Here is a 24,841-nt window from a genome sequence, read left to right as displayed (position 1 = left end):
ATTATACCCTGTTTACAGCAATCGAGTTTTGATCCAGTAGCTTCAAAGGCTACATAGTGGGCAAGTTGTGTAGTTATTGTATTGTAGTTGACAATGACCTAACAAACTCCTCTTATAAGAGAGTACTGTAGTCTACTTCCCAGTGGCACCACTGGCAGGCATCTGTTTTGTTTGGTTGTTTCTCTTTGGGGAGACGTAAATAAACAATGTAGCTGCTCTGAAAAAAATATGAGCGAATGTAACAGAACTGGAGCTCATCAAACAGTCTGTCGTTAGCCGACACCACACTGCGTTTATTCGGTTTGTCACAGGGGCACGTCCCCGAAGATACAGACAGAAATACATTCACCGGCAACCGAACTGCACAGAAAGACCTTTAAATCCAGGCTATATAAACACACAGGAAGACCAGAGACAATAAAGGAATATTATTTCCATGCAGTGGAGCCAGAAAGCTGGTCTGCTACTGCTGCTCATGGCGACAAGAAGCCTAATTAACATCCATTCCCATTACCTCTGTTTTCAATTTTAAATATGGGAACTGTAACTGCCACTAACTGGTGCCGAGCACTGTGGCCATTTTAGAAAATGAAGTCAGTCTGCAGTCTTGGAGCTATGAAATCGCTCTAGTTTGGGGAATAAGGTAATGTGGAAAGCCAAGGCTACACACAGGGCTATGGGTCCGTGTTGACAATCCCATTTCGTGATTCACAGTCCCCTGCAAACAGAGACTGTGGTGGAGTCAGCGGTGAGTAATTTACTCAGGGCCTGATTGCGTTTCCATCATTCAGGCCAGCCCAAAAGTTCGGTAGAAAAGGCTGGGTCAGCCATAGGCAGCCTTCAAGACGAGAGAGATATAGCGCCTGTCAGTTCTGCCAATTACTTATACTGCTCTAAGTAAAACAGATCAATTAATGTTTTACTCTAATTATAAAGAAAATATGAACTGTACTTCCTTTAATAAACTTGCAATGGTTTCCCAAAATACTGAGTCATAAGATTGGCAGAAGTATGACTAAGCATTATTTCAATGACAGTCACTTAAAAAATAAAAACGTGTTGTTTTAATTCTGACTGTTTCATTACTTTAACTGTTACAGAGCTGTTTTCACTAAGTGCAGATTATTAGAAAATACTGCCAGTTTTACAGCTATATTACCATATATTACGCATTTTTTTAAAGATCAGTGTTATACCTTCAGAACAAAAGGATGAAGAGAGGATATTGCTGTCCTTTCTCCCCCCAAAAAAACAATAGACTTCTGTGATGAGACATGAACTCTTCTGGTTTATCTATAATGGATGACACTTCAGATATAGCAGGAGGGCGAGCTAGAAGCATTTCCCTAAAGCGACTCGGAGAAGCTGACTGTGCAAAAGCCAGCCCACTGCCATCTCTCCGGTGGGCGAGACAGCAACAATACCCGCTCTCAGCATTCATCGAGATCAACCGACATCCATAATTCAACCGCAGCACGAGCCACTGCTCAGCTCACCCGGCCGCGTGTCCCACAGCTCTCCCTTACAGGCACACCACTATGAGCGCTGACGAGAAGCAGCCATTGGAGACCAAAAGCAACACCTCCCTGGGGAGAAGCACCCAGTTTCTCCCTGGCGTTTCAATAAAGGAGCTCTCTAACAACGAGGCCGAGAGGCAGGCATGACTCGGCTGTCATTTAAGGATATGCTATCAAAACTAGAGCTCAGAAAGATTTCTAATCCGCAGTCATTCTTGGAGAACCTGAATGAACGGCACCGCTAACGCAGACCACAGGGAAGCTCCACTGCCGGATGCAAATCCTAAGCTTGACAGCCGGCCTTTTTCTCTCTTTTTTTTTACGCATACATTGAGAACATGCTGTCAACTGTGGGTGAGAGGAGGAGACGGTTTTCTGCTCGAGTCAGTGCTTTACTCATCTGGGTGTTTCCCAACACTACTAGCAGAACAATGTTGTACCACAGTATGTACGGGTGGTCTTTACACACACACACACACACAAAACGAATACACCTCTGGTACAATCCATCACTAGCAGAGGCAGGCTTGACACTTTCATAAGAACATAAGAAAGTTGACAAGAGGAGCCCATTCGCCCCAACGTGCTCGTTTGGTGTCCATTAATAACTAAGTGATCAAGGATCCTATCCAGTCTGTTTTTGAATCTTCCCAAATTGTCTCTTCAGCCACATCGCTGGGGAGTTTGTTCAGATTGTGACACCTCTCTGTGTGAAGAAGTGTCTCCTGTTTTCTGTCTTGAATGCCTTGAAGCCCAATTTCCATTTGTGTCCCCGGGTCCATGTCCCTGTTGATCTGGTAATACAGTCTGGGGATGTGTGGGGGGTCCTACAAACATCATGCGTGCATGTTAAAAGTCACGCCTGGGATTCTACAGAACCATGACACACAATTTCCTACAGAACTAGAAGTGCATGCGGTAATGTGGCAAATTAAAAAGGAGCCTGGAAAGCCTTCTCCAAACCGAGGAAATGTTTCCCGATAACGCCAGAGGAAAACGATGCGGCGCTAATGAGGACAACTGAGGAATCACAACATTAAGACCAATCTGCTTTTCCTGTCGTTGCTAATATCTTTATGATTGTTTCTGGAGCCACATAACAGAGAGCTGCAGCAGAACAATTTCAGTATGTCCTTTTGAACCATCTGTCACTACAGATTCTCTCTGGAGAACAGAAATAAATAAATAAAAGATTTACTGCACAAGCAGAGCAAAAAACAAATACACACAATCACAATCTTGAACTCACTCATGATTATTTTTATTCCATGTTTATTCTTTCTTGTCATGGTTTTCTTTTGCACTGTGTAGTTTCTGAAGCAGTAAACAGTGCATTACAGAGCAGCTGCCTTGGAGCTATATCTGCTTTGTAGCGGCTTGGATAAACTTCTCTTTGTTCACGTGTCTACAAGGTCAACAAAAGGCACAACGCTGGGGTTTCCATCTGAAACGCAGTGTTCAAAATGCTCAGTAACTAGGCACAGCAAATTTTATTTCAATATTTGTCAAAAAGGGATTTCAGTCACATATTTTATCTTCAAATTTGGAAATGATGCCAATGATGCATGCCTTTATCCACGGCTGTATCTACTGATCGATACACTGCATCACTCCCCTTTCATTGGACCACGATAGTTAAATACATAACACGTTAAGTGAGCAATTATAAAGTCAAAGCGTGGCTTGGCAGGCGAAATGCTTTGAACATCGACAGAAAAAGGCAAAAACCCCAAACTAAATAAAACTCAGAAGAAGATAAGCAAGATAATTTCTTGTTAACGAACTTTCACATTTTCTCATTACTCTTAGAAAAACACAGCATGTCTTAATAGCTGACGTTCACCTGTTCCCTTTGTGAAGAAACTCTGTGTCTCGACTACGACACCTTTTATAAACGCCTTCTAATTTTATTTCTACATCAGGTGGCGACTGCGTGTCACTATCAAGAACAAAATGTATTAAAACCATGCATATACACTCACCTAAAGGATTATTAGGAACACCATACTAATACTGTGTTTGACCCCCTTTCGCCTTCAGAACTGCCTTAATTCTACATGGCATTGATTCAACAAGGTGCTGAAAGCATTCTTTAGAAATGTTGGCCCATATTGATAGGATAGCATCTTGCAGTTGATGGAGATTTGTGGGATGCACATCCAGGGCACGAAGCTCCCGTTCCACCACATCCCAAAGATGCTCTATTGGGTTGAGATCTGGTGACTGTGGGGGCCAGTTTAGTACAGTGAACTCATTGTCATGTTCAAGAAACCAATTTGAAATGATTCGACCTTTGTGACATGGTGCATTATCCTGCTGGAAGTAGCCATCAGAGGATGGGTACATGGTGGTCATAAACGGATGGACATGGTCAGAAACAATGCTCAGGTAGGCCGTGGCATTTAAACGATACCCAATTGGCACTAAGGGGCCTAAAGTGTGCCAAGAAAACATCCCCCACACCATTACACCACCACCACCAGCCTGCACAGTGGTAACAAGTCATGATGGATCCATGTTCTCATTCTGTTTACGCCAAATTCTGACTCTACCATCTGAATGCCTCAACAGAAATCGAGACTCATCAGACCAGGCAACATTTTTCCAGTCTTCAACTGTCCAATTTTGGTGAGCTTGTGCAAATTGTAGCCTCTTTTTCCTATTTGTAGTGGAGATGAGTGGTACCCAGTGGGGTCTTCTGCTGTTGTAGCCCATCCGCCTCAAGGTTGTACGTGTTGTGGCTTCACAAATGCTTTGCTGCATACCTCGGTTGTAACGAGTGGTTATTTCAGTCAAAGTTGCTCTTCTATCAGCTTGAATCAGTCGGCCCATTCTCCTCTGACCTCTAGCATCAACAAGGCATTTTCGCCCACAGGACTGCCGCATACTGGATGTTTTTCCCTTTTCACACCATTGTTTGTAAACCCTAGAAATGGTTGTGCGTGAAAATCCCAGTAACTGAGCAGATTGTGAAATACTCAGACCGGCCCGTCTGGCACCAACAACCATGCCACGCTCAAAATTGCTTAAATCACCTTTCTTTCCCATTCAGACATTCAGTTTGGAGTTCAGGAGATTGTCTTGACCAGGACCACACCCCTAAATGCATTGAAGCAACTGCCATGTGATTGGTTGGTTAGATAATTGCATTAATGAGAAATTGAACAGGTGTTCCTAATAATCCTTTAGGTGAGTGTATACTCAAACAGAATAGTGCAATAGTGATATTTATAATTCATTCATCAAAGATAAAAAAAAAAGATCTAGGTTGAATGTTAAAACCATGCAATGTTTTGTTAAATCTTGGGGCATCTCAAGCTTGGCTTAGATGACTAAAGTCTCAAGTGAATTAATGTACAATCAAAGAGAATGTATGGAAAATGGTTTTAAATTCAAATCAAAGTGACTGCAGCAAGATGAGAGGCTTTATTTCTTAAAACATCCAAAACACATCTAAATAAAGATCATACTTTGCACCAAAACTCATTGAAAAGATTTGCCGTTTTTCACAACCCAACGTTCAAAATGTTCAGTAAAGACTGAAGACATCAAATTAGTAGATTCAAAGCGTCGCTGCAATCCAGTGGAATTCTATTTAAGGTGTGAAATATCAGTTTTAAATTCAGCAAGTTTTCTTATTATAATAAGAGCTGACACCCAGACATGACAGCTGAAGTCTTCCTCTGAGACCGAAGGCTGCGTACAGTACGACTGAAGGCGTCTCATTAGTTCAGTTTCGATCGTGTTCTGAACTCCATGGCATGGAGGCTGAAGATTTCCTCCCTGCCGGTACCGTTCTTCGCTCTCCGACCAGGCCCTGTGTGTTTCAAACCCTCGCGCAGAGATAGTCAGACCTGCCACTCAGGAGAGCCATCAGTGAGGCAGCTGTCTGCTAGCGATGGGCTCCCCCTGGTGAACGCTGTGCCGAGTGTGTCAAAGTCTCTGTCACATCACCTGACCAGGCTGACTGCGTTAGATTAACCGACAGGACCGGGGCTGGGCATCACGTGAGCTCTGTACTACAAATGCATAAATAAACTTGAAACCATATCTTATTAGTAGAACAAGACAGAAAACAGGAGACACGTCTTCACACAGAGAGGCATCACCATCTGAACAAACTCCCCAGCGATGTGGCTGAAGAGACAATTTGGGAACATTCAAAAACAGACTGGATAGGATCCTTGGATCACTCAGTTATTAATGGACACCAAACGAGCAGGATGGGGCGAATGGGCTCCTCTCGACTGGACTCCGTTTTATGTTCTTATGTTCTAGTAGTAGTTTTCCACAAAAGTACAACCAATGTCTCACATCCACAGCAATTTAAAGCTTCAACTTTCTTTACTTTCATTAGTGCTGAACAAAAACAGCAATGACAGAAAACAGAATCTTTAGGTTTGTTTGAGAAGGTATCTTCCTCATTCTGGCCTTTTTAACTACAGTGTTTTAAGTGCATTCTCTTCATTTTGTTTCTCTAAACACAAGTAGAGTTGTCCTGTTATTTGTAATCAGGGCCAGAATAAAAGCAAAACCACCGAGAGGTTATTATCCAATTTAAAGTAACGAGGACAAACCAATAGCTGTTTCAGGATGTCAGAATATGATATATGTAGTGTGCCGGAGTATAAAGCAACTATCATTTCACTGCCCACATAAATGTTTGGCTGGTTTCTTCCAAAAAAATAAAAATCGGGATGATGGAATTAATTCAAATTTTCTCCCAAAAAAATAAAAATAAAATGTTAATCCTACTCCAACTGCCAAAACGACAGAAATGTTGATCGCTGCGTGCGCCTCCGATAGGTCATGTTGTTTCCATGAGAACGGAATACATAACTGGCACAGTACTGAGCTAGACGCTATTCTTTTGGCACAATGGATCAGCAATGTCTTTCTTCAGCTTTGTATGCCACCGATGTGACGTTTAAAAGAGCTTTACAGTGAACGGGTCCGTCTCGCTGTGTGAAACTGTACAGCCAGGCGAATACGTACAACACAGGACCCGATATAGGCAACGAGAAGAAAGAGCGCCAATCGCAACCGTTCGATAATGAAAATCACCTTTTAGTCTAGTCACTTTCAAGCGCACACAGCAACAGTTAAAAACAGATATACAATATACAATATATAGGTCTTTAATAGCTCACATTAGACAGCAGTTTTCTATTAACATTTCTCAGCCTCTGTTGTTGGTTTTAAAAATGATCTTATAATGACATATAAAACTCCCACTCATGACCAATCAAGAAAATGTGGAAAATTAAGAAAATTGCACCAATGCCAAGGAGGGAAACATTCAGAAAATCAAACTCAAATCAAATACGGGATAAGTGAGGACTTAGGCTACAATTATTTATACTTAATCATTACATAAATTAGCTCATTTGCTGGTCGAGTGGCAGTTGGCACAGTCCAGACCTTCACATTTCAAAAGCTGAACAGGCTCGGGCCTGGTTACTACCCGCACAACAGACCAGCGCAGATCTGTGCACTTGGCAGGAAGGAGTTGTTTAGTTCCTGTAAGAGAAGTAAAGGCACAGCAGACGGCCCTAATAAACATCTTGATGCTAGATACTGCAGAACACCAGCCACGCTTCCTCCGAGTTCCCATAAAAACTTATATCTGTCTGCAAAAAATGTACTGATTGGGTTATTCGGTTTTTCTTCAGTTGCTGATGGTTTTCCGGTCCGCCTGCCTCATAGAAATTAATCTTCCCTCGAGTAGAGAATATATAATATATATGTGCTGCATATTGATGACTTGTTCATGAAGACAGACTTCATATTAACAACAATCGTAATAACTCTGGTGCCCGAATTATATCAAAACTCTGATTAATTTGCCTCATAGAAGACGCAAACCTCTGACACAATAACATGTTACAGTCGAGATACAGGCTGGTAGTTTGTGACTGAAGGTTGTTTTAATCTGTTTTAAGATCTGCAACCAACCGTTGACTAACCTTGTAGCTTCACTAACCACTGACTAGCCTGTAGCTTCAACCTCTTCGTTTGGTCACCACATTTTCAATCCGCGGTGCCACACGGTGGAAGTCAAACCAAAGGCAACCTTATTCACTGCGCAGCCGCAGAGGCTCCGATCAAAAGCCCGAGACCACGCCAGTGCATTTTACAAGGGTTTTCCCAAAACATTCCCAAACAAATTCAGGATTTCTTCCTCGATAAAAACACAGAAATATATATAAAAAAACAAGAACAGTGTCAAATAAAGAGGAAGCCAGCCGCAAACAGAAAAGAAACCCATAAGGACAGCGTGCACTTGACTAGACAAGGTGCAACTGCGGGCGCATTTCGTTTCGGGGCAACACCCTACCTGGTTTTCCTCGTGGGTCACCCTCATCTGCTCCTTGAGGACGGACATCCGGGCGGCCTCCTCCTTGCGCAGGACCCTCTCCTTCTTCAGCTCGGGGCTCCAGAAGGTCTTGATGCTGTTCATGGAGGAGCCCAGCTTGCTGTCCTTGATGTCCAGCTCCTTGCGCAGGAGCTCGTTCTCCCTCTGCAGGTCCTTCAGCTGGGTCTGCAGGTCCAGCATGGTGTTGTCCCTCACCTGCCGCAGCGCAGACGGCACCTGGTGGTGGTGCATGCCCGAGGAGAGCGTGCCGTGCTCGCCGTACGAGAGGAGCTCGGAGTGGGGGAGGCCAGCCGAGGCGATGTTGGGGCTGCTGCCCATGGCGGTGACCCGCCCCCCGTACGTGGCCCGGCTGGTGGCCCTCCCTAGCGTCATGGTGCCTTTGGGGAACGTGGTGGAGCCCACCCCTTCGTGGTCGCTCAGGTACATCGGCCCGGAGGTGGCGTAGGCGGCGTTGAGAGACTGGATGTTCTCCATGGACAGCGTCTTCCCCGCTCCTCCTCCTCCTCCGCCCCCGCTGCTCGTCCGCCGGTGGCCTAGCCTGGGGGAGCGCGGCAGGCGGGGGGAGCGCGAGGGGCTGCCCTCCAGGTGCCCGACCGTCCTGGCGCTTCCGTACATGTCTGGGCCGATTCCCCCGCAGGAGTGAGACGATGCTGGAGACTGGAGCGAGACGCTGATGTCGGTGTGTCCGCCCTGCGCTTCCTGCAGGGGCTGGTTATTGCATCCTCGGCGCTGGCAAATCCAGAAGGCCTTGTTTTTAGATCTGGAAGAGAGACGAGATAAAGAAAACATATATTTACAGGGTACAGACATATCTGGAGAGTAAAGGTGACGGGAAGACTACTTTAAAAATAAATGCACACTAATAAAACGCTGGCCAAGGCCCCGGAGGTTCACGCCACAAGACAAGCACATTGCGTGATCTCTCGAATGAGTCACTCGCTCGTGGCTTTGTTCGTTTTCGAGCGGGGGTTTTCAGAGAAACGCCAACAGTGCAGCGCAAAGTGGATCTGGCAGGCCATCATGTAGGCATGGCCAGATTCGTCTCATCGCCCGGAGAGTCCCTGATGACACACCCATGTCTTCAACGACGTGGAGACAGATTCTATATCCCACGCTGCACCAGACGATTACATCCATCAGGTCGAGAGAGAGTCCGGCTAGCTAATTGAGCTCCTCTCTCTACGGCGCTCGTGGGTGGCGCCAACCAGACACCGAGTTGAACTTTTCTGTTTCTGTGTCCTGCCGACTGCCTCTCACAGGCTTGGCAGCTGACCGGTTATCCAAACCAGCATCTCTGACAGAGACATTTCTCGTGTTCACAACAAGTCTCGGAACAACAGCAATCGATCTCAAGAAGGACAAACACAGAGAACAGCGATAAGAGGACGCATCTGACAGTAGAGCCGTTTGAAACCAATAGACACGATTTTAAGTAAAGCACGACTTTCTTAAACAGTATGACAAGTAAAATGAATGAACCAACTTCCAGCACGATTTTAGCAAGGCAGTGTCTTTTTACCCTATCAAACACAGCTGGTACTTTCTTTTGGAACAGGCTATGCCATCTTGACATGTGTAAGTCCAATAAAGCAGAGGACATCTGAACTACTCTGTCAAATGTCTGGAATGAAATGCATCTATTTCAAAAACCTGCTAGTGAACATCTACGTTATCTGCTGAAAAGTCTCTAAGATTAAAATCTGAATTCATATAAAACTCATTAAACAGACAGCCTCTTTCATAAAATGTATATCAGATATTCTCTAAGCTAATTTGCTTTCTATGTTTTTTATTATCACTCATATTTTATTATTTTCTGTATTTTGCATCGCTATGATATTTACACATTACGCTCTACAGGTGTCCTCAGACCAGGATGGTCTCTGAAAGATCCGTATCGTCATCTGCAATCGGGTGCTGCCAAGCAGAATAACCATCCAATTTATTGCACAAAGAATAAAAGGATGGCCCACAGAGATAGGTATATTCGGTATTTACTTTTCATTTCATTACTAATGCAATATATCAGTATGAAATAATAAAATACAATATACTATACTCACACTTTGTATTCTCTTTCTATGCAAATACAGCATGCAGATATTTTTTTGTGGCCATGTGGGACATCTTTCATCACTCTAAGCCCAGCCATTGATCTCGCAATGTCCCCAGGATGTCATATTTCAGCAGCCAGAAATCCCTACATGTGTTTTCATCCGTCTCCCATTGTGACAGACAGACTTCAAAAGAACAGGCTTTTATTTCCACTTCAACGCCGTCGTCACTTGAGGACGTGCTCGTTAGCGGAGCAACGAGTTACCTAGTCTGTTGTCTGTAAGGAGACAAACTTAACTATTCACACTGTAGTTAAATAGATAAATAAAAGCCAGCAGCTTCCATGCCCTATTTAAATGACAATTTAAACACACTGCCAAGGTATTAAACCTGGCAGTAACACATCTCTTCAATAATGCCAGATGCATTTAGAGAGATTACTTTCCAGACTACGACACTCATATGGATTCTTATAAAATGACAATACTTTCCCCGTAGTTACACAACACAACCTACACACTTCAGCATAGAAAAAACGCCTTTGTCACCATCTTTGCAACGTAGACAGGAAATTCGCAAATTGCCAATTACAAAGCTTACGATCAGAGATGGCTGAGCGCGGTTTTCAAAGAAAATGTATGGAGCCTCTAGCAGGGGGAGAAAGATGCAACTTCATCAGTTAAACATGAAAGAAGTTTCAGAGCGAGACCGTAATCTACCTGCGGCCGAGGAAAACAGAGGTTTACTACGGAAGATTATTTTTAAAACAATGACTTTCCTTAACAAATGGATACATGTTTTATCTGACCTACACTGTTTACACTGGTATTGTATTGGTTTGCTGCAGGTCAGCCTCCAGTTTCTCCAGTTCATTTAACTGGTATTGTCCCTCAGCCTTCAGCTCGGCAGCCTCATTGCCAGCCAGGTCCTCAGCTCATCGGGCCGATACCTCACTGGCCACGGTAAACACACTGCCCATTGAAACACAAAGTGCGATGTCTTTACGTTTGCAAGTTAAAGAGCATGTGTCAGAGGAACGTGGAGATGAATCCAATGGCACTTATATTACTCATGGACTACACTACTGCTGAAATGTAGCACAATACTCTACTTGTATTGCTTCGTTAGAGCCTGCGGCCTACAAGACATGTTGCAATGATGTTTGTGGACTGTGAATCAAGAGGAACTACGAATAAAATGTGACCAATCACATCTTTAAACAACGAATTTGGATATGAATGTGTTAAAATGTTCAAATATATGCTTATATTGGGGATTTAAAACCATTTACTTGTGTTACAAAAGTGTTACTGTTTGACAGAAAGTGTCATTTTTCCATTATTTCCAATTGGGGTCCAAAAAACCCCCCGTTGGTGCTTTTAGGAGAGAAATATGTTGGCATTTTTAAGGTTAAACATTATTTTGTCATGCTTTTACCCATGTGAAATGTGAAATCTTCAGCCATGATAAAAACCACACACACACACACACACACACACACACATATGCCAACTCATCTCGACATAATAACAACTAATATCCGTTCCATTACAAAATTCAGAAACGCAGCAAAAAGCCGACTCCCCCATCCACTCAATTAACAAATCATGAGGTGACAAATCGAAGTGACGGAGTTACATTCTTCACTTCCCTCGGTATCCTTTCATCTGGCTGCGGCACCACAGACAACCCGACTGAGTGCCGTCTGCAGGAAGCCAAGAACAGCTTGTATACATCAAAGCGGTGAAATCCACCCGCTTTGAACCCATTTTCTAGCAACTGTTCTGCAGAAAAGTAATCAATTAAGATACTGTTACAGGAAGTCTGATCCCTTCATTCATCCTGTGACAGGTCCCACCTCAGACAGAGATCGCCCGCAGGACGGACAGGGTCGATTCGGGGCCGTCACTGATCCGGGCCAAAAAGAACCGCAACTGGGAACCATGTGGCCAAAGACGGACGGCTGATGTTGTCAGCTATAATACACGGGGTTAAAAATGAATTTGCGACTTGTATATAATTGCTATGTCTGCTCAAGCATTTCTGCCCAATTCCCAACAGGTGAGATTTCAGTTCTTCTGGATTCTTCTGAGCAAATATATATCTGCCTTAAAACCACGCTTCACTTCCCATCCCGCTATTCCCACAACAGCAGCGGAGAGGATATCGGGACTGAACGTCTTTTTATCATATAGGCTATTCCATAGGATATTATAGGAAACTATGACCCAACAGGTACACTTGCAATACAGAATCATTTTAAAAGTGCAAGTTTAGTTGTGGGTGGTATAGGAAATACACAACCAGGGAATTTCGACAGGTACAGGGTGCAAAGAAAAAGGCGCGGAATGGTAACTATTAAAACACTGTAATTGTCTTTGTTTCAGAGAGGTAATGAATGGGGATGCAGAATAATATTTTTGACTTATGGATGGTGATACAAATAAAAATGGGACATATTATCTTTATTGGTTTGCCATTTAAATATTCATAAAGACTTAAGCAAATTAATTTAATACGTTGAAGGCATTTTACTGGCTTCGGATGCAACTGTCAAAGCCGAGATAAAGGGAAGGATAGCGAGAAAGCCATTCAAAAATCACAACTATTTGGATGGTATAAATGGCCCTGCTGCCCTTATCTCAACGCACAAATGGCTGCTGCTGCATAAGCTTTCCCTGCGAAGCACACAGCGAAGGGGAGACGACAAAGACATGGCTCTATTCTCTCACACAAACAAAAGGCGAAAGGTCAAAAACAATTCTGGGGTTTAAAGAAGGAATAAGAAATGTCTTTGCATGACCGACGTGGACTGTGGCCACTGTACACCAAAGGCTCCAAAAAACAACACATTTTCCGAGGTACTTGTGTGACAAATTAATAAATAAATAAATAAAAATGAAAGCTTTTATGGGGGGGGACATCACCTCCTACATACAGAATATAATACAATTAAAGGCTGCGATGAATTGTATTCAGTCCTAGAATAAATTGCTCACATTGCTTATGAAAAGGTTTTTGACATGAACAGATCTTTTGTTGTTGCTGTTTTCGGTCCTTTGTATTACAGCACCGAATAACGATCAGTGAAAGAACTTGCAAAAGACTATTGCTTTAGCAGGCAGCAGTAATTGGAAAGACTAGTTATCAGTCCAGGGTTGATTGACAAGCAGATTCTCTCTGAGCGGGATGAGGAGGTATTGCTCGCCATATTAAAGGGTAATCCTGGTTTGAAACCCAGTCACGTTGAAGTTCCCAGGGACTGGAGAGGGGCGAGTGTAGAGGACACCTGATGAGTGGCTCGCTGGCCAGAGAAGATAAACTGATCCTGACTGGGTGTGTTGGGAAAACGGACAGGAGGGCGAGACAGCACTTTCAGAGGACAAGCAGGGACCCAAGTGTATGATCTGAGAAACAGGCTAATACATTAGTGGTTAGATATCTGCCTTGTGCAGGACCTGTCGATGCATTCCCAAAAAAGAAAGGTAGAACATTTAATGCCAGGAAAATACATTGAGATGATGATAGGTCACAAATTCTTCAGAAGCTATTTCATTTCTCTTGACTTGAAAGAGACTGATCAACACACACACACAATCCGGATAGTTCACATAGGGACACACAGCAGGTACACAAACCAAGGGTCTCGAGATTTCCCCCGCACACACAAATGGTGAAAACTGCATTCAGTGACCAAGTCCCGGATAAATCTGCATTATCTCTCTTGTGAGAGCGTGGGTCTTTTTCCTCGGCTGAAGGTGAAGCTGAAAGATGCAGCTGTGACTATGAAAGGGAATCTCGGAAATTAAACGAAACACCGGGGTGATGATCAGTGCTTCAGAAGCGTTCTGCCTGGAAATGAAACACGAGAGCCAGGTGCCACACAATGCATTTCAATCTTGTTCAAATATTTTCATTGCTCCGGTTCTTATGAGCATTTTGGCGAGGACAGGCAGCAGATGTGCTCGTGCTTATAGATACAAACACATTTACATTATTTCAGTCAAGCTGTCTGATACAGATACATTTTCCACACCACACACACACACACATTTGAGTTTTAACATTCACAAACGTGTTCTCTAAGCACAGTTCTACCCAGCGATAAAGTATAATTTTCAATGGACAAAAGCACAAATGCAGCACATGATAAAGACCCCCATATAGTGAACCTTTACAAATGACACCATTTCCAAGACACCCTGTAGAAATACAGTCTATACCGGTCAGAGAAGGGATGGGTGGGGTGTGTTTTTCATTGTAATAGAATTAAAAGTTATTATGGGAATGCAAAACATGGTTACAATTATCATTATTTTGTATCCTTCTGAATTAGACACTGTAGCACCACAACCATAAAACAGATTCCACCTACCAGGCAAAGAGATGCAGAAACGGCTCAGCCCTGATGCAAAGGTAGGATTAATAGTGGCTTTGAATTTCTCAAGTATCTCTGTCATCTATGGCGACAGCCCGAGCAGCAAAGACGAATTTGCCCAAAAATGATCAATAAACGAGGTGGATCTTCCAGCTCACCGTACAGTCGCATAGACAACTACAGCTGCTGTCTTTCCTTTGCATTTTCAACCTCCTGCTTCTATTTGTCAGATGGGTGATGTCAAATTTACAGTTATGCATGCATAAATAGAGCAAATAGACTAAAAACAATAGCACAGCGCGAAAGCACCTGCTCCTGTCAAATGGACTCGCTCCTTATGCACACAATTGCAGGGATGCGGTTCCCGTGAAGGGTTAATGACACCCAGCACTGATTGAGGAGGCGAGTAGTACCGAGAGACCTAACCCACTGCACGGCCAGAGCCCCGCCCCCGGACACACGCGATTGGTCCTCCGGAACACATCAAGGGAAGGGCTGATCCGCGACTGGCCGGCGCCCGTGTCAATCACACGCATGATGTCAATGCCCGAGAACCGAGTTAGTCTGAGAGAGAGCAGAGTCTTCCTTTGCTGTCCAGAGAGCGCAAAACGCCTTAAAATCGATCATGCATTGAGCCCACGGCTATCTGGACAATAGCCACTGTAAATAAGACGTAAATAAAAGATGGTAAAGCCGGCTCACTGCTCGTACGTGCCGGCGATGAGGATGCCATGCAAAACTGCAAACCACACCGCACGACTCCCTAATAGGATGATCACTATGTATCCGATATGAGCATTATTACCGAGGATGTGTCCCTTTCCCCCGTGAACCTGTCACTGTGTTACAACACCAGAGAGCTGCACGTTTGCATCGGATCACACGCTCAGTCATTATATTATCCGTTTAGCTGAATAAGGAAGAGGACCAGTACCTGCTAGATTTAGTAATAACGCAATATTTCCAAAGTTATGCAGCCGTGCAATGCATTCATATCTAGCTGCACATTGCATTGTGATCATCAGACACACATAAGGGAAATTATAGAGCAATGCATATCTGTGCATCAGCTTGGCTTCTTCACAAATGCATGCACCTATCTCTTATATTTATTCTTGCGGGAGTTCGGCACAGATTTGAAACTGATTCATGACCGAAATCCGCTCCGGGATGTGCACTGTGTGTCGATATGAACACGAAGACAAATCTGTCCCTGCCATTCCCGTCATCATATTTAAGCTGCTCATCTCCCGGAGCAATGCATCTGCCCCCCGCGCCCACCGACACGCAGATTAGCGCAGCCTGAGCTCAGCTGCGCAGGAATAGCACAGCACGGCAGAGGCGCCATCGACGCCCGTTCACCCCGCGGTAAAACACCTAGCGCAATAGAAACGGTGCTCATACCCCCTCAGCGTGTCACTGCTTCTCCATCACGGCTGCTCTGGCTGCCAGCCCGACTCCACATTCCCGGCATTCCCGGCATTCCCGAACTGCCCGCTCATTGGGCCGCCGACACTCGGGAACGGCAGCGGGACCGTTAAAGGGGCGGCTGGAATAAAGATCGGCGCATTATTATTGCCCAGCACAAGCCCAGGTCGACACTCCCCTCCCACCGCCTGCCTGAATAATGATATGCATTTAGCCCAGGGGTTGCACCTCTGCTGCACAGCCAAGTGATGTACAATGTGCACAAGACGTGCGTTTCCAGCGTGCTTTAAAACATTCGTTGATATAGTGAGCCCCAGTGTTTCCTGTGTCTGTGTGCGTGTGCGCAGGGATTAGACACACTGTTGCTGCTCTGCCATGTGTTGCACGGACACATCCCGGGACCGCAGCACCACGATCAGTGTCGCTCTGTGGTGCCGGGGTCTCACCCACGAATATATGAAGTGTGTGAATACAAGATGTGTTGTCTTATTGTGCACATTAGAAGAAGATATTAGGAATTAGATATGCAATTTGCGTTTTTTTTAATGAAACTGGCATTCAACAAAGGCTTGGAACACCTGTGTGTTATATACATCACAAAGGAAAGGATTGAAGCAGGAAGTGCAACAGACTGATCCAAGAAACAGAGCGTCAATAACACATACATCACAGGCTGCAAAAACGCCCTAAATGTGGCACTGTGTCTTTAAAGCACACACTGCTGCACTGCGAGTCCCGGCGCTGGTGGCTCCAGTAAAGCGCATTGACGCTTCACTAAGTTGCTGCTAAGTGTTGCACATATATTGGCTGTGCTTAAGGACCATTTTGCTAAAATATTTCCCCCGGGCCTGCCAGAGCCCTTTCAAGCGTGACTGGATGCTCAAGCAGCTCAGCGCGATTGCATTGTACATAAGTGTTGCTAAAGGAAGGGGGGGTGCATATCTGTTTTTTTAAATAAATAATCTGAGCAGGAGGGCGGTGTTGGGATGCATAACACAGACAGGTGTAAATGCTTTTAATTAGATGAAATACTGGAGTGTTATGTGTCACAAGCACTAATGGCTGTGGATGCCTCTGCTCTCTATTGCTGTGATTGACACAATTCTTATTTCAAAATATACCCTGATCAATGTTGTCTATTGCTTTCCTAACAAAGGAGAAGGAATCTGGCCCTGTACTTCATTAGCATGTCATAAACCTCTGCAGCAGACAGTGAATCAGGACCAGTGGTCTCCTGAGAAAACAACCCTCATCCCACTTTGCCTGTAAATCTGAGGTCGCTTCCCTCTTCACCGGAAGGGAACACAGGTCCTTGTCAACCCTGACTCATCCCGGATTGTGCCCACTGTAAATCACATTAACTTAACCACATTACATCATTGCGAATGACAAACCCAAAGAGCAATCATTTTTTAGCTTTCAGTCTACAATATGTCAACCTGTTCCTTCTCCCTGAGTCACTCAGTCATGACCGAGTCCTGCTGAAGGCTCATCTGTGCTGGCGGAGCTCAGGGGAGTCACTGACTGAGTGGTCAGGATCCTGTGAGAATCTTAAGAACCAGATTCTTCAGTTTAAAGGGAATTCCAGAGACAATGGACATTGTTATATAAACATATATACATGTTACATAAGTGTGCTATTTATTCATCTACATTTATTTTGTCTGTTATATAGTTACTTCAGATCATTGAAACTGATACCATTAAACCATAAGGCTAAAATAAATGTAAATCTAATATATGCGAGTTTTGACCTTAAGTTAAACATACTGTTCTAACATCGAGGGGGTCTTGGTAAAATCATTTATATCTATATAGTGGGTATAAATGTGCTGTTCATAAATAATGCATGATCATTATAGTTCAATATGACCCAAAATTAAACACATAGTGAAACCATGTTTAATTCCCAGCACGGCAGCATGTTAGTTGCTGCACATTTAGGTTTTAATTACTACTAATTAAACAGTGTCAACACATTTGTATGTGAAAGCCCACAAGCATGGGAATATTGAACATAAAGATCAGAGCTGATGGGGTTTCTGTTTCTCTGTTGAGGAAAGGAGTTCTGTAACTCCAATACACAATGTCATTACATCTAAAACGTAGGGGGTGTAATCTAATCCTGCCGTGATATTCTACCATTATTCAAAGTGACTACATGCTATCGAAACACTGTAAGCAGCAGCTGCTTTTGCAATCCTGCTCCTAAAAGTGATTTACCTGTTGTGCCATCCATCAGAGGTAGGCAACAGGCAGGAACACTTCACATGGGATTGTGTGTAATAGAGGAAAAGTCTGTGGATCCAGAACAACAAATTTGAATCATAACATCTTTAATTACTGGGAAAATACATTAGATTGACACATGGTACAGCTGATTCATCTTCAGTGCTTTGAGGATCATTTAAAAGTGAATTTATGTACCTCCTCATTACTTACAGTTGTACTCAGTTCAGTTGCATCTGCTCAACTTGGCATTCAGATGATCAGTCAATGAGAAATGCTGAGATGCATTAGGGCTATAGAGCCAGTCGTGGGGATGGCAAGTTGTCAAATCCAATACGCAATGTATTCTAACGTGTTTCATTAAGAAGAAAATCTTAAGTGAGAATGAAGTAATGGCCACGAAGCAAAGTTATTTCAACATCCACTGGCAAACACAAACGAGAGAGGAGTCACAAAGCACCCTTGAAATAGACACAGAATCGGGCTTTGGTTTGGGTCTCAGGGCCAGCCAAGTTGTCAATTAATACAGAAAGTACTGATGTGTATCTATAGTGACAAATAATGCTAATGAGAGCTGCCAATAGTTGCCGCGTCAGCAAAATGAACATGCATTTTAGTAATTACTAAATTACCACCAAATGTGAGCAGCAGAGTCTCATAAACTGTGTCGTTCACTTGAAACCTTTTAAAGCCGTAAATAATACAATAAAAGTTACAAAAATATTATCAGGAGCAGTGCAAAGTATCTAGCAATCAGCGTGCTCTTAAGCAAAGCTGCCTCCAGGTTCATAAAGCTAATAAATGCTTTTATTATAAAACCATAAAAAATCATTTGCGCTGACAAAAAAGAAAAATAATCAGAGGAGCTGTTTAATGACACTCCAGCACCACATACACAGAGATATATTGTGTTTAAATGTACAGATCAACAAAAGTTAGGAATGGCATAGACATGTTTTACACAGGAACTAGTTAGAGCTCATCTGGATACTGTGGACAGTTCTGGGCTCCACACTTCAAGAAAGATATTGCTGCTCTAGAGGCAGTTCAGAGGAGAGCAACCAGACTTATTCCAGGTCTGACGGGAAAGTCCTACTGAGAGACTGAGGACCTGAACCTTTTCACCCTGGAACAGAGGAGACTACGTGGGGACTTGATCCAAGTCTTCAAAATCATGAAAGGCATCGACCACATCAAACCAGAGGAGCTTTTCCAGATCAGCAGGGACACACGCACCCGGGGACACAAATGGAAATTGGGCTTCAAGGCATTCAAGACAGAAAACAGGAGACACTTCTTCACACAGAGAGGCGTCACAATCTGAACAAACTCCCCAGCGATGTGGCTGAAGAGACAATTTGGGAAGATTCAAAAACAGACTGGATAGGATCCTTGATCACTTAGTTATTAATGGACACCAAACGAGCACGATGGGGCGAATGGCCTCCTCTCGTTTGGACACTTTCTTATGTTCTAAAGTGCTGTATTCATGTCATTTAATAAATCTTCCTGGTTTTGAATAATAGAGATATGTTTGGTGTAAAATTGTGCAGTGCAGGCTGTACCATTCATCTATAATTTCCCTTCATGTTTAGTTGTAGCCCTTAAAGAGTATTTCTTAAATGCTTTAATGCATCTGTATTTCAGACTTTTTTCCATGAAGAATATTTGTGATCAAAGTAATGTAACCCACATTCAAATTCAAAATGTAGAGCCCACTTGTTATTTGGTCCTTTGTACTGTCCTGTACGTTTAAGAGTTATGAAGCTCAGTATCCCCTTATTATGACCTCTTTAATAATGCAACAGGAAAGTGAATACAGTCGCTTCCGTGGAAATGAGCATCACAGCACGCTGAGTACACTCTCCTGCACGACTCCCACTCTCTCTGCAAGGTACATGAACTGCGTCCAACACCTCTCATACAGATGGCTTGGGGGCTGCTGGTCTTATTGTACAAACAGCAGCTCACTCATGTGGAAAGTGAAAAACGATATCGACACAAAACACCATATTATATAGACTAGGCTAGCTTTATAACATAACCGTGAGCATGTAAGAAAGTAAAACATTGAATTGAAAGGCAACACAACTATTTAGGAACAGAGGGGAAAAAATAAAGCACCATAAAACTGAAAATAATGTTTGTTTGTTTTAAATTAAGGAATTTAATTTGTGTTCACTGCAACATTGAGTAGTGTAAACCTAACACTGATATATATAAATACAGAGAGACAGTACTTAATATTCTGCAGAGTCTATCTGAAGGAACTCTGTGCTAGTCCTCAAAGGCCAGCTGGAGCAGAACTGAGCAGAGAGGAGCTGGCTACACCGGAGGCACCGCAGGTCAGTCAGGTGATCCCAGACATCTGCCCAGATGACATGGCTCGGACACACAGCGCTTGTTCCTGACCTGTCGCGCTGCATGCAATAGGAAATGAAGGCTGCTCTGAAGCAGGACTCAAAAAAGGGCAAAACTGACACACGATGACATGATACCTGATTTGAATGCTGGAGTTTGTTGGGCTCTGAATTCAAATTAATTACCCCGTTACCCTGTTGAGTTCGTGGCAGACAACATCGTTATATATTTGATTTACTTTAAGTATCTGATAAATGTTTAAGATGACTATCCATTTCACCAAAACAAACTGATGGCTTTCCTTCTCAATGAAAAGAGAAATCACTCGACAGGGTCCCATTTGGACAGAAAACCACTCCCCCAAGCCTGCAGACTCACTCTGGGACACCACCGAAGTCCTAGCCCACAGCTCCCCCAGAAAGCTTAATGATGAATTATTTCCTCACACATTGTAGAATGGCTTTAGCTTGGTGTTGCAACACATATACATTAAGCTATTATGCAACGGTCAGTCAGTATTACTCTCCATGTGACGTTAATACTGATCTTGGCAGCTAGCTTTCCAGGAGACGTATTTGGGGTGGAGGAGGAGGTGGAAAATTGCATCAAACATCTGTTCCACTCTGTCTGATTACTGGCCTTTCAGAGCGCCACATCTCACTTATTACTACGGCAGGCTCCCAATGCATACCGTTGATGAAGTGCAGCTAAAAGTTGATATAGCAGAGAAGTGCAGGTGCACACTCAGCATTTTTTGATACGAACAAATCCAGAACTCATCTGGCGTTCTCTCTGCCCCAATGCACACAAGCTACCCCGTCCTCCTGCACCAGATGACTCATTTTACCCCCTCTCTCTACTCCCCTTCCTCCAGAGCCGCTCCGTGTGACAATTTCACATGGATTAGAAACAGCCAACACTTTGGTGACTAGCCGTTTGACAAAACAGGAAGCTACTTCTGAAGAGTGTCAGAAGACCAAGGATGGCAACCATCTGGAGATGACAGACTCGGTGATAAGACCAATACTAATACATAAATACCGATATATCAAAAACTTCACAGGCATTTTCTGTTCTTGTCGTAGCCGTTACCGCTGTGCTGTGAAACAACATACACATAAATCACACACAGTGCCAATGCTGATGACACTGAAAACATGTTCCACTTTAGTTGTAGTGATTCCCTTGTACTTAATCCCAGTGCAGTGAGAAGATAAAAAGCTGGGGTTATGGCATATTATTGGGTCGAGCCGTCAACTCCAAATCCCTGGCCGTGGGCGTTGTTGCCTTATTGCAACTCTGTTGTCAAATGTATTAGGACAAACACACATAGAGAAAAAAAACAACCAACCAAACAATGTATTTTGTGTCTTTTGCCCTGATGGCTGCGGAAATCCTTGTGACATTAAGCCAACTGCGCTGGGCTGTTCCTCAGTCAATGGATCTTATAATGCAGAGAAATATATGGGTCTCTGGGATCTCTTCCAGCACAAGTTTTTCCCAGAAGTGTTCCATTGTATTGCATTCAGGATTCATGGCAATTAAAGGTTTTAATTGCAGTTTTCTGTACTATCTGTAGTGTTGCACACTCAGCTTTGTGATGTGGTCTATTATTAGTCTAATTAATGCCATTCCTAAATTGAATTGCATAAATTGTGATAGGACCCTGATGTCCAAAAATGTGATGATTAGAATACAGTCAATGACTCGACTCAAGTCAGACTCGAGTAACATTTTTGATGATTCGACTCTTCATTGATACATGACTTGACTCAAGTCCCTGCAAGAATAGACTCGACTCAAGTCAGCGCCCAAAATACGTGACTCAACTCAAAATACAAATGTCTCCATCTGAATTGAGTCATTGTCTTTATGATACAAATACATTAAAACAAAACAAAACCTCCCCTCCTCTATATGCAGTCAGCTTGTTGCATAAACAGAACAGACTTCTATATATATATACACACACACATACTGACGGATACACACACATTAGAGACACACATGCATTCTGATATATAAACAAACAAATCACCTTGGGATATTTCCAACAGTACTTAAAGAAATGAGGGAAATTATTTATAGGCCGCTAACTAAAATATTCCAGATGACACTTAGAACAGGGGATGTGCCAACTGACTGGAAGACAGCAAATGTCAAACCAATCCACAAGAAAGGGGACAAAACTGAGCCAGGAAATTACAGACCAATCAGTCTCACCTGCATCACCTGTAAAATGTTGGAGAAAATGAATAGAAAATAGAGGAGCATCTTAATGAAAACCATATTCTTGGAGATAGTCAACATGGGTTTAGACGAGGCAGATCATGTCTTACTAATTTATTGGAGTTTTTGGAACATGCAACTGCAGCTGTAGATCACGTGAAAGCATATGATCTGATATACTTAGATTTTCAGAAAGCTTTTGATAAGGTTCCACACCAAAGACTGATCCTCAAATTGGAAGCTGTAGCCATTCAGGGTAATGTAAGTAGATGGATTATGAACTGGTTGATGTATAGGAAACAGAGGGTGTCGATTAGAGGAGTTGCTTCTAACTGGAGTGAGGTTGTTAGTGGAGTTCCACACGGATCAGTACTAGGGCCTTTGCTTTTTCTAATCTATATTAATGATCTGGACTCTGGGATAGTTAGCAAACTTGTCACATTTGCAGATGATACTAAAATAGGCGGCTCAGCAGATACAATCTCGGCAGCACAGGCTATTCAAAGGGACTTAGATAATATTCAGTTGTGGCCGACACCTGGCAGATGAAATTCAATGTGGACAAGTGCAAGGTAATACATGCAGGTAACAAAAATGTCCACTATAATTACACTATGGGAGGAATAGAACTAGAAGAAGTAACACATGAGAAAGACCTAGGAGTCTATGTGGACTCCTCACTTTCTCCATCCAAACAATGTGGGGAAGCAATAAAAAAGGCAAACAGGATGTTAGGGTATATTCATTACGGGGGGATTGGATTAAGACTTGGAATTGGCAAAAATAAAAGGCTGGGGGGGTCGAAACATTAATATATCCAGAGGTGATTCTAGGGTATGTGGGGGCGGAGTTTTCTCCCCCGTGAGAGTGGGGGGGGGGGTTAAATTTGGGGGGCCCTCCTCAGCCTGGGGCCCCAGGCAATTGCCCAGCATGCCTACCCCCTTGAGACGCCCCTGAATATATCATAACGTTAAATGTGATCCGGTTCTACGACGAGCTCCCCCCTCTCATGGTTATTAACACCCCCCCCCCCACCGCTCTCACATTCTGCTGACCCCCGCAGCTGTCATTGCATATTTCGCACTCTGGGTATATTGTCAAAAGTGTAGAATTGAGAACAAGGGCAGTGATGTTCAGACTGTACAATGCACTAGTTAGAGCTCATCTGGATACTGTGGACAGTTCTGGGCTCCACACTTCAAGAAAGATATCGCTGCTCTAGAGGCAGTTCAGAGGAGAGCAACCAGACTTATTCCAGGTCTGAAGGGAATGTCCTACTGAGAGACTGAGGACCTGAACCTTTTCACCCTGGAACAGAGGAGACTACGTGGGGACTTGATTCAAGTCTTCAAAATCATGAAAGCATCGACCACATCAAACCAGAGGAGCTTTTCCAGATCAGCAGGGACACACGCACCCGGGGACACAAATGGAAATTGGGCTTCAAGACATTCAAGACAGAAAACAGGAGACACTTCTTCACACAGAGAGGCGTCACAATCTGAACAAACTCCCCAGCGATGTGGCTGAAGAGACAATTTGGGAACATTCAAAAACAGACTGGATAGGATCCTTGATCACTTAGTTATTAATGGACACCAAACGAGCACGATGGGGTGAATGGCCTCCTCTCGATTGCAAACTTTCTCATTTTCTTATGTTCTTATACACACATACTGATACACACACATATTAACAGACACACTGACATCATTACACCTAAATGAATCGACTCGACTTGAGTCCCAGTTTTAGTGAGTGTTAGAATGCCAAAACAAAACAACAAACAAACTCTCTCCACAGGGCACATCATATCTCATGTAACTTAAAACATAGGAATTAATTAATGGGAATCTCATTTACAGAGATATATTTCTCTGTATCAACACACAACACACAACACACAAAATGAATCACTAAATCTTCCAGTATAGACTCCAACTAAATATTCCAATTAGCAGCTGTAACCCAAGAAAGTGTGTTTAATTAATTGTTAGTGTATGTCAGGAATAATTGCATTTGTCAGGGGCTGCCGTCTCCAGCACAAGAGAGTATTTAAACAAATGCGACAGAACTCCTGTCAAGATCAGGCAAATTAATTTGACTTTATTCTTATCACCTTTTTGATATCTGATCTGTCCTTCTGTGATTTGCTTTACTTTGCTTCCAGTAAAGCTATTAACACAATCTACTGTGCCTTGGGGACTGCGGGCCGATGACTAACAGTCCCTCATCAGAAAGGCATTAATCAGGTGACTGATCTTGCTG

The 24,841-nt window shown here is 43.3% G+C and overlaps 1 protein-coding gene across 7 annotated transcripts in view; it reads right to left on the bottom strand.

Moving 5' to 3' along the window:
* Positions 1 to 15,796, bottom strand: part of erc2 (ELKS/RAB6-interacting/CAST family member 2) — a 272,071-nt gene extending 256,275 nt beyond the window's left edge. For all 7 annotated transcript variants that reach the window (XM_066697715.1, XM_066697717.1, XM_066697716.1 and 4 more), the window contains exons 1-2: positions 15,731 to 15,796; positions 7,855 to 8,653 (exon numbers count right to left, since the gene is read on the bottom strand). In XM_066697715.1, the coding sequence (XP_066553812.1) occupies positions 7,855 to 8,508 (654 nt within the window). In that variant the 5' untranslated portion in view covers positions 8,509 to 8,653; positions 15,731 to 15,796. The remainder of the gene's footprint in view (positions 1 to 7,854; positions 8,654 to 15,730) is intronic.
* Positions 15,797 to 24,841: the final 9,045 nt, after the last annotated feature.

This window comes from Amia ocellicauda, chromosome 3, assembly GCF_036373705.1.
Source record: "Amia ocellicauda isolate fAmiCal2 chromosome 3, fAmiCal2.hap1, whole genome shotgun sequence".
NCBI lineage: Eukaryota > Metazoa > Chordata > Actinopteri > Amiiformes > Amiidae > Amia > Amia ocellicauda.
Note: the sequence above shows the minus strand (reverse complement) of the source record. Positions and strands in the feature narration are given on the sequence as shown.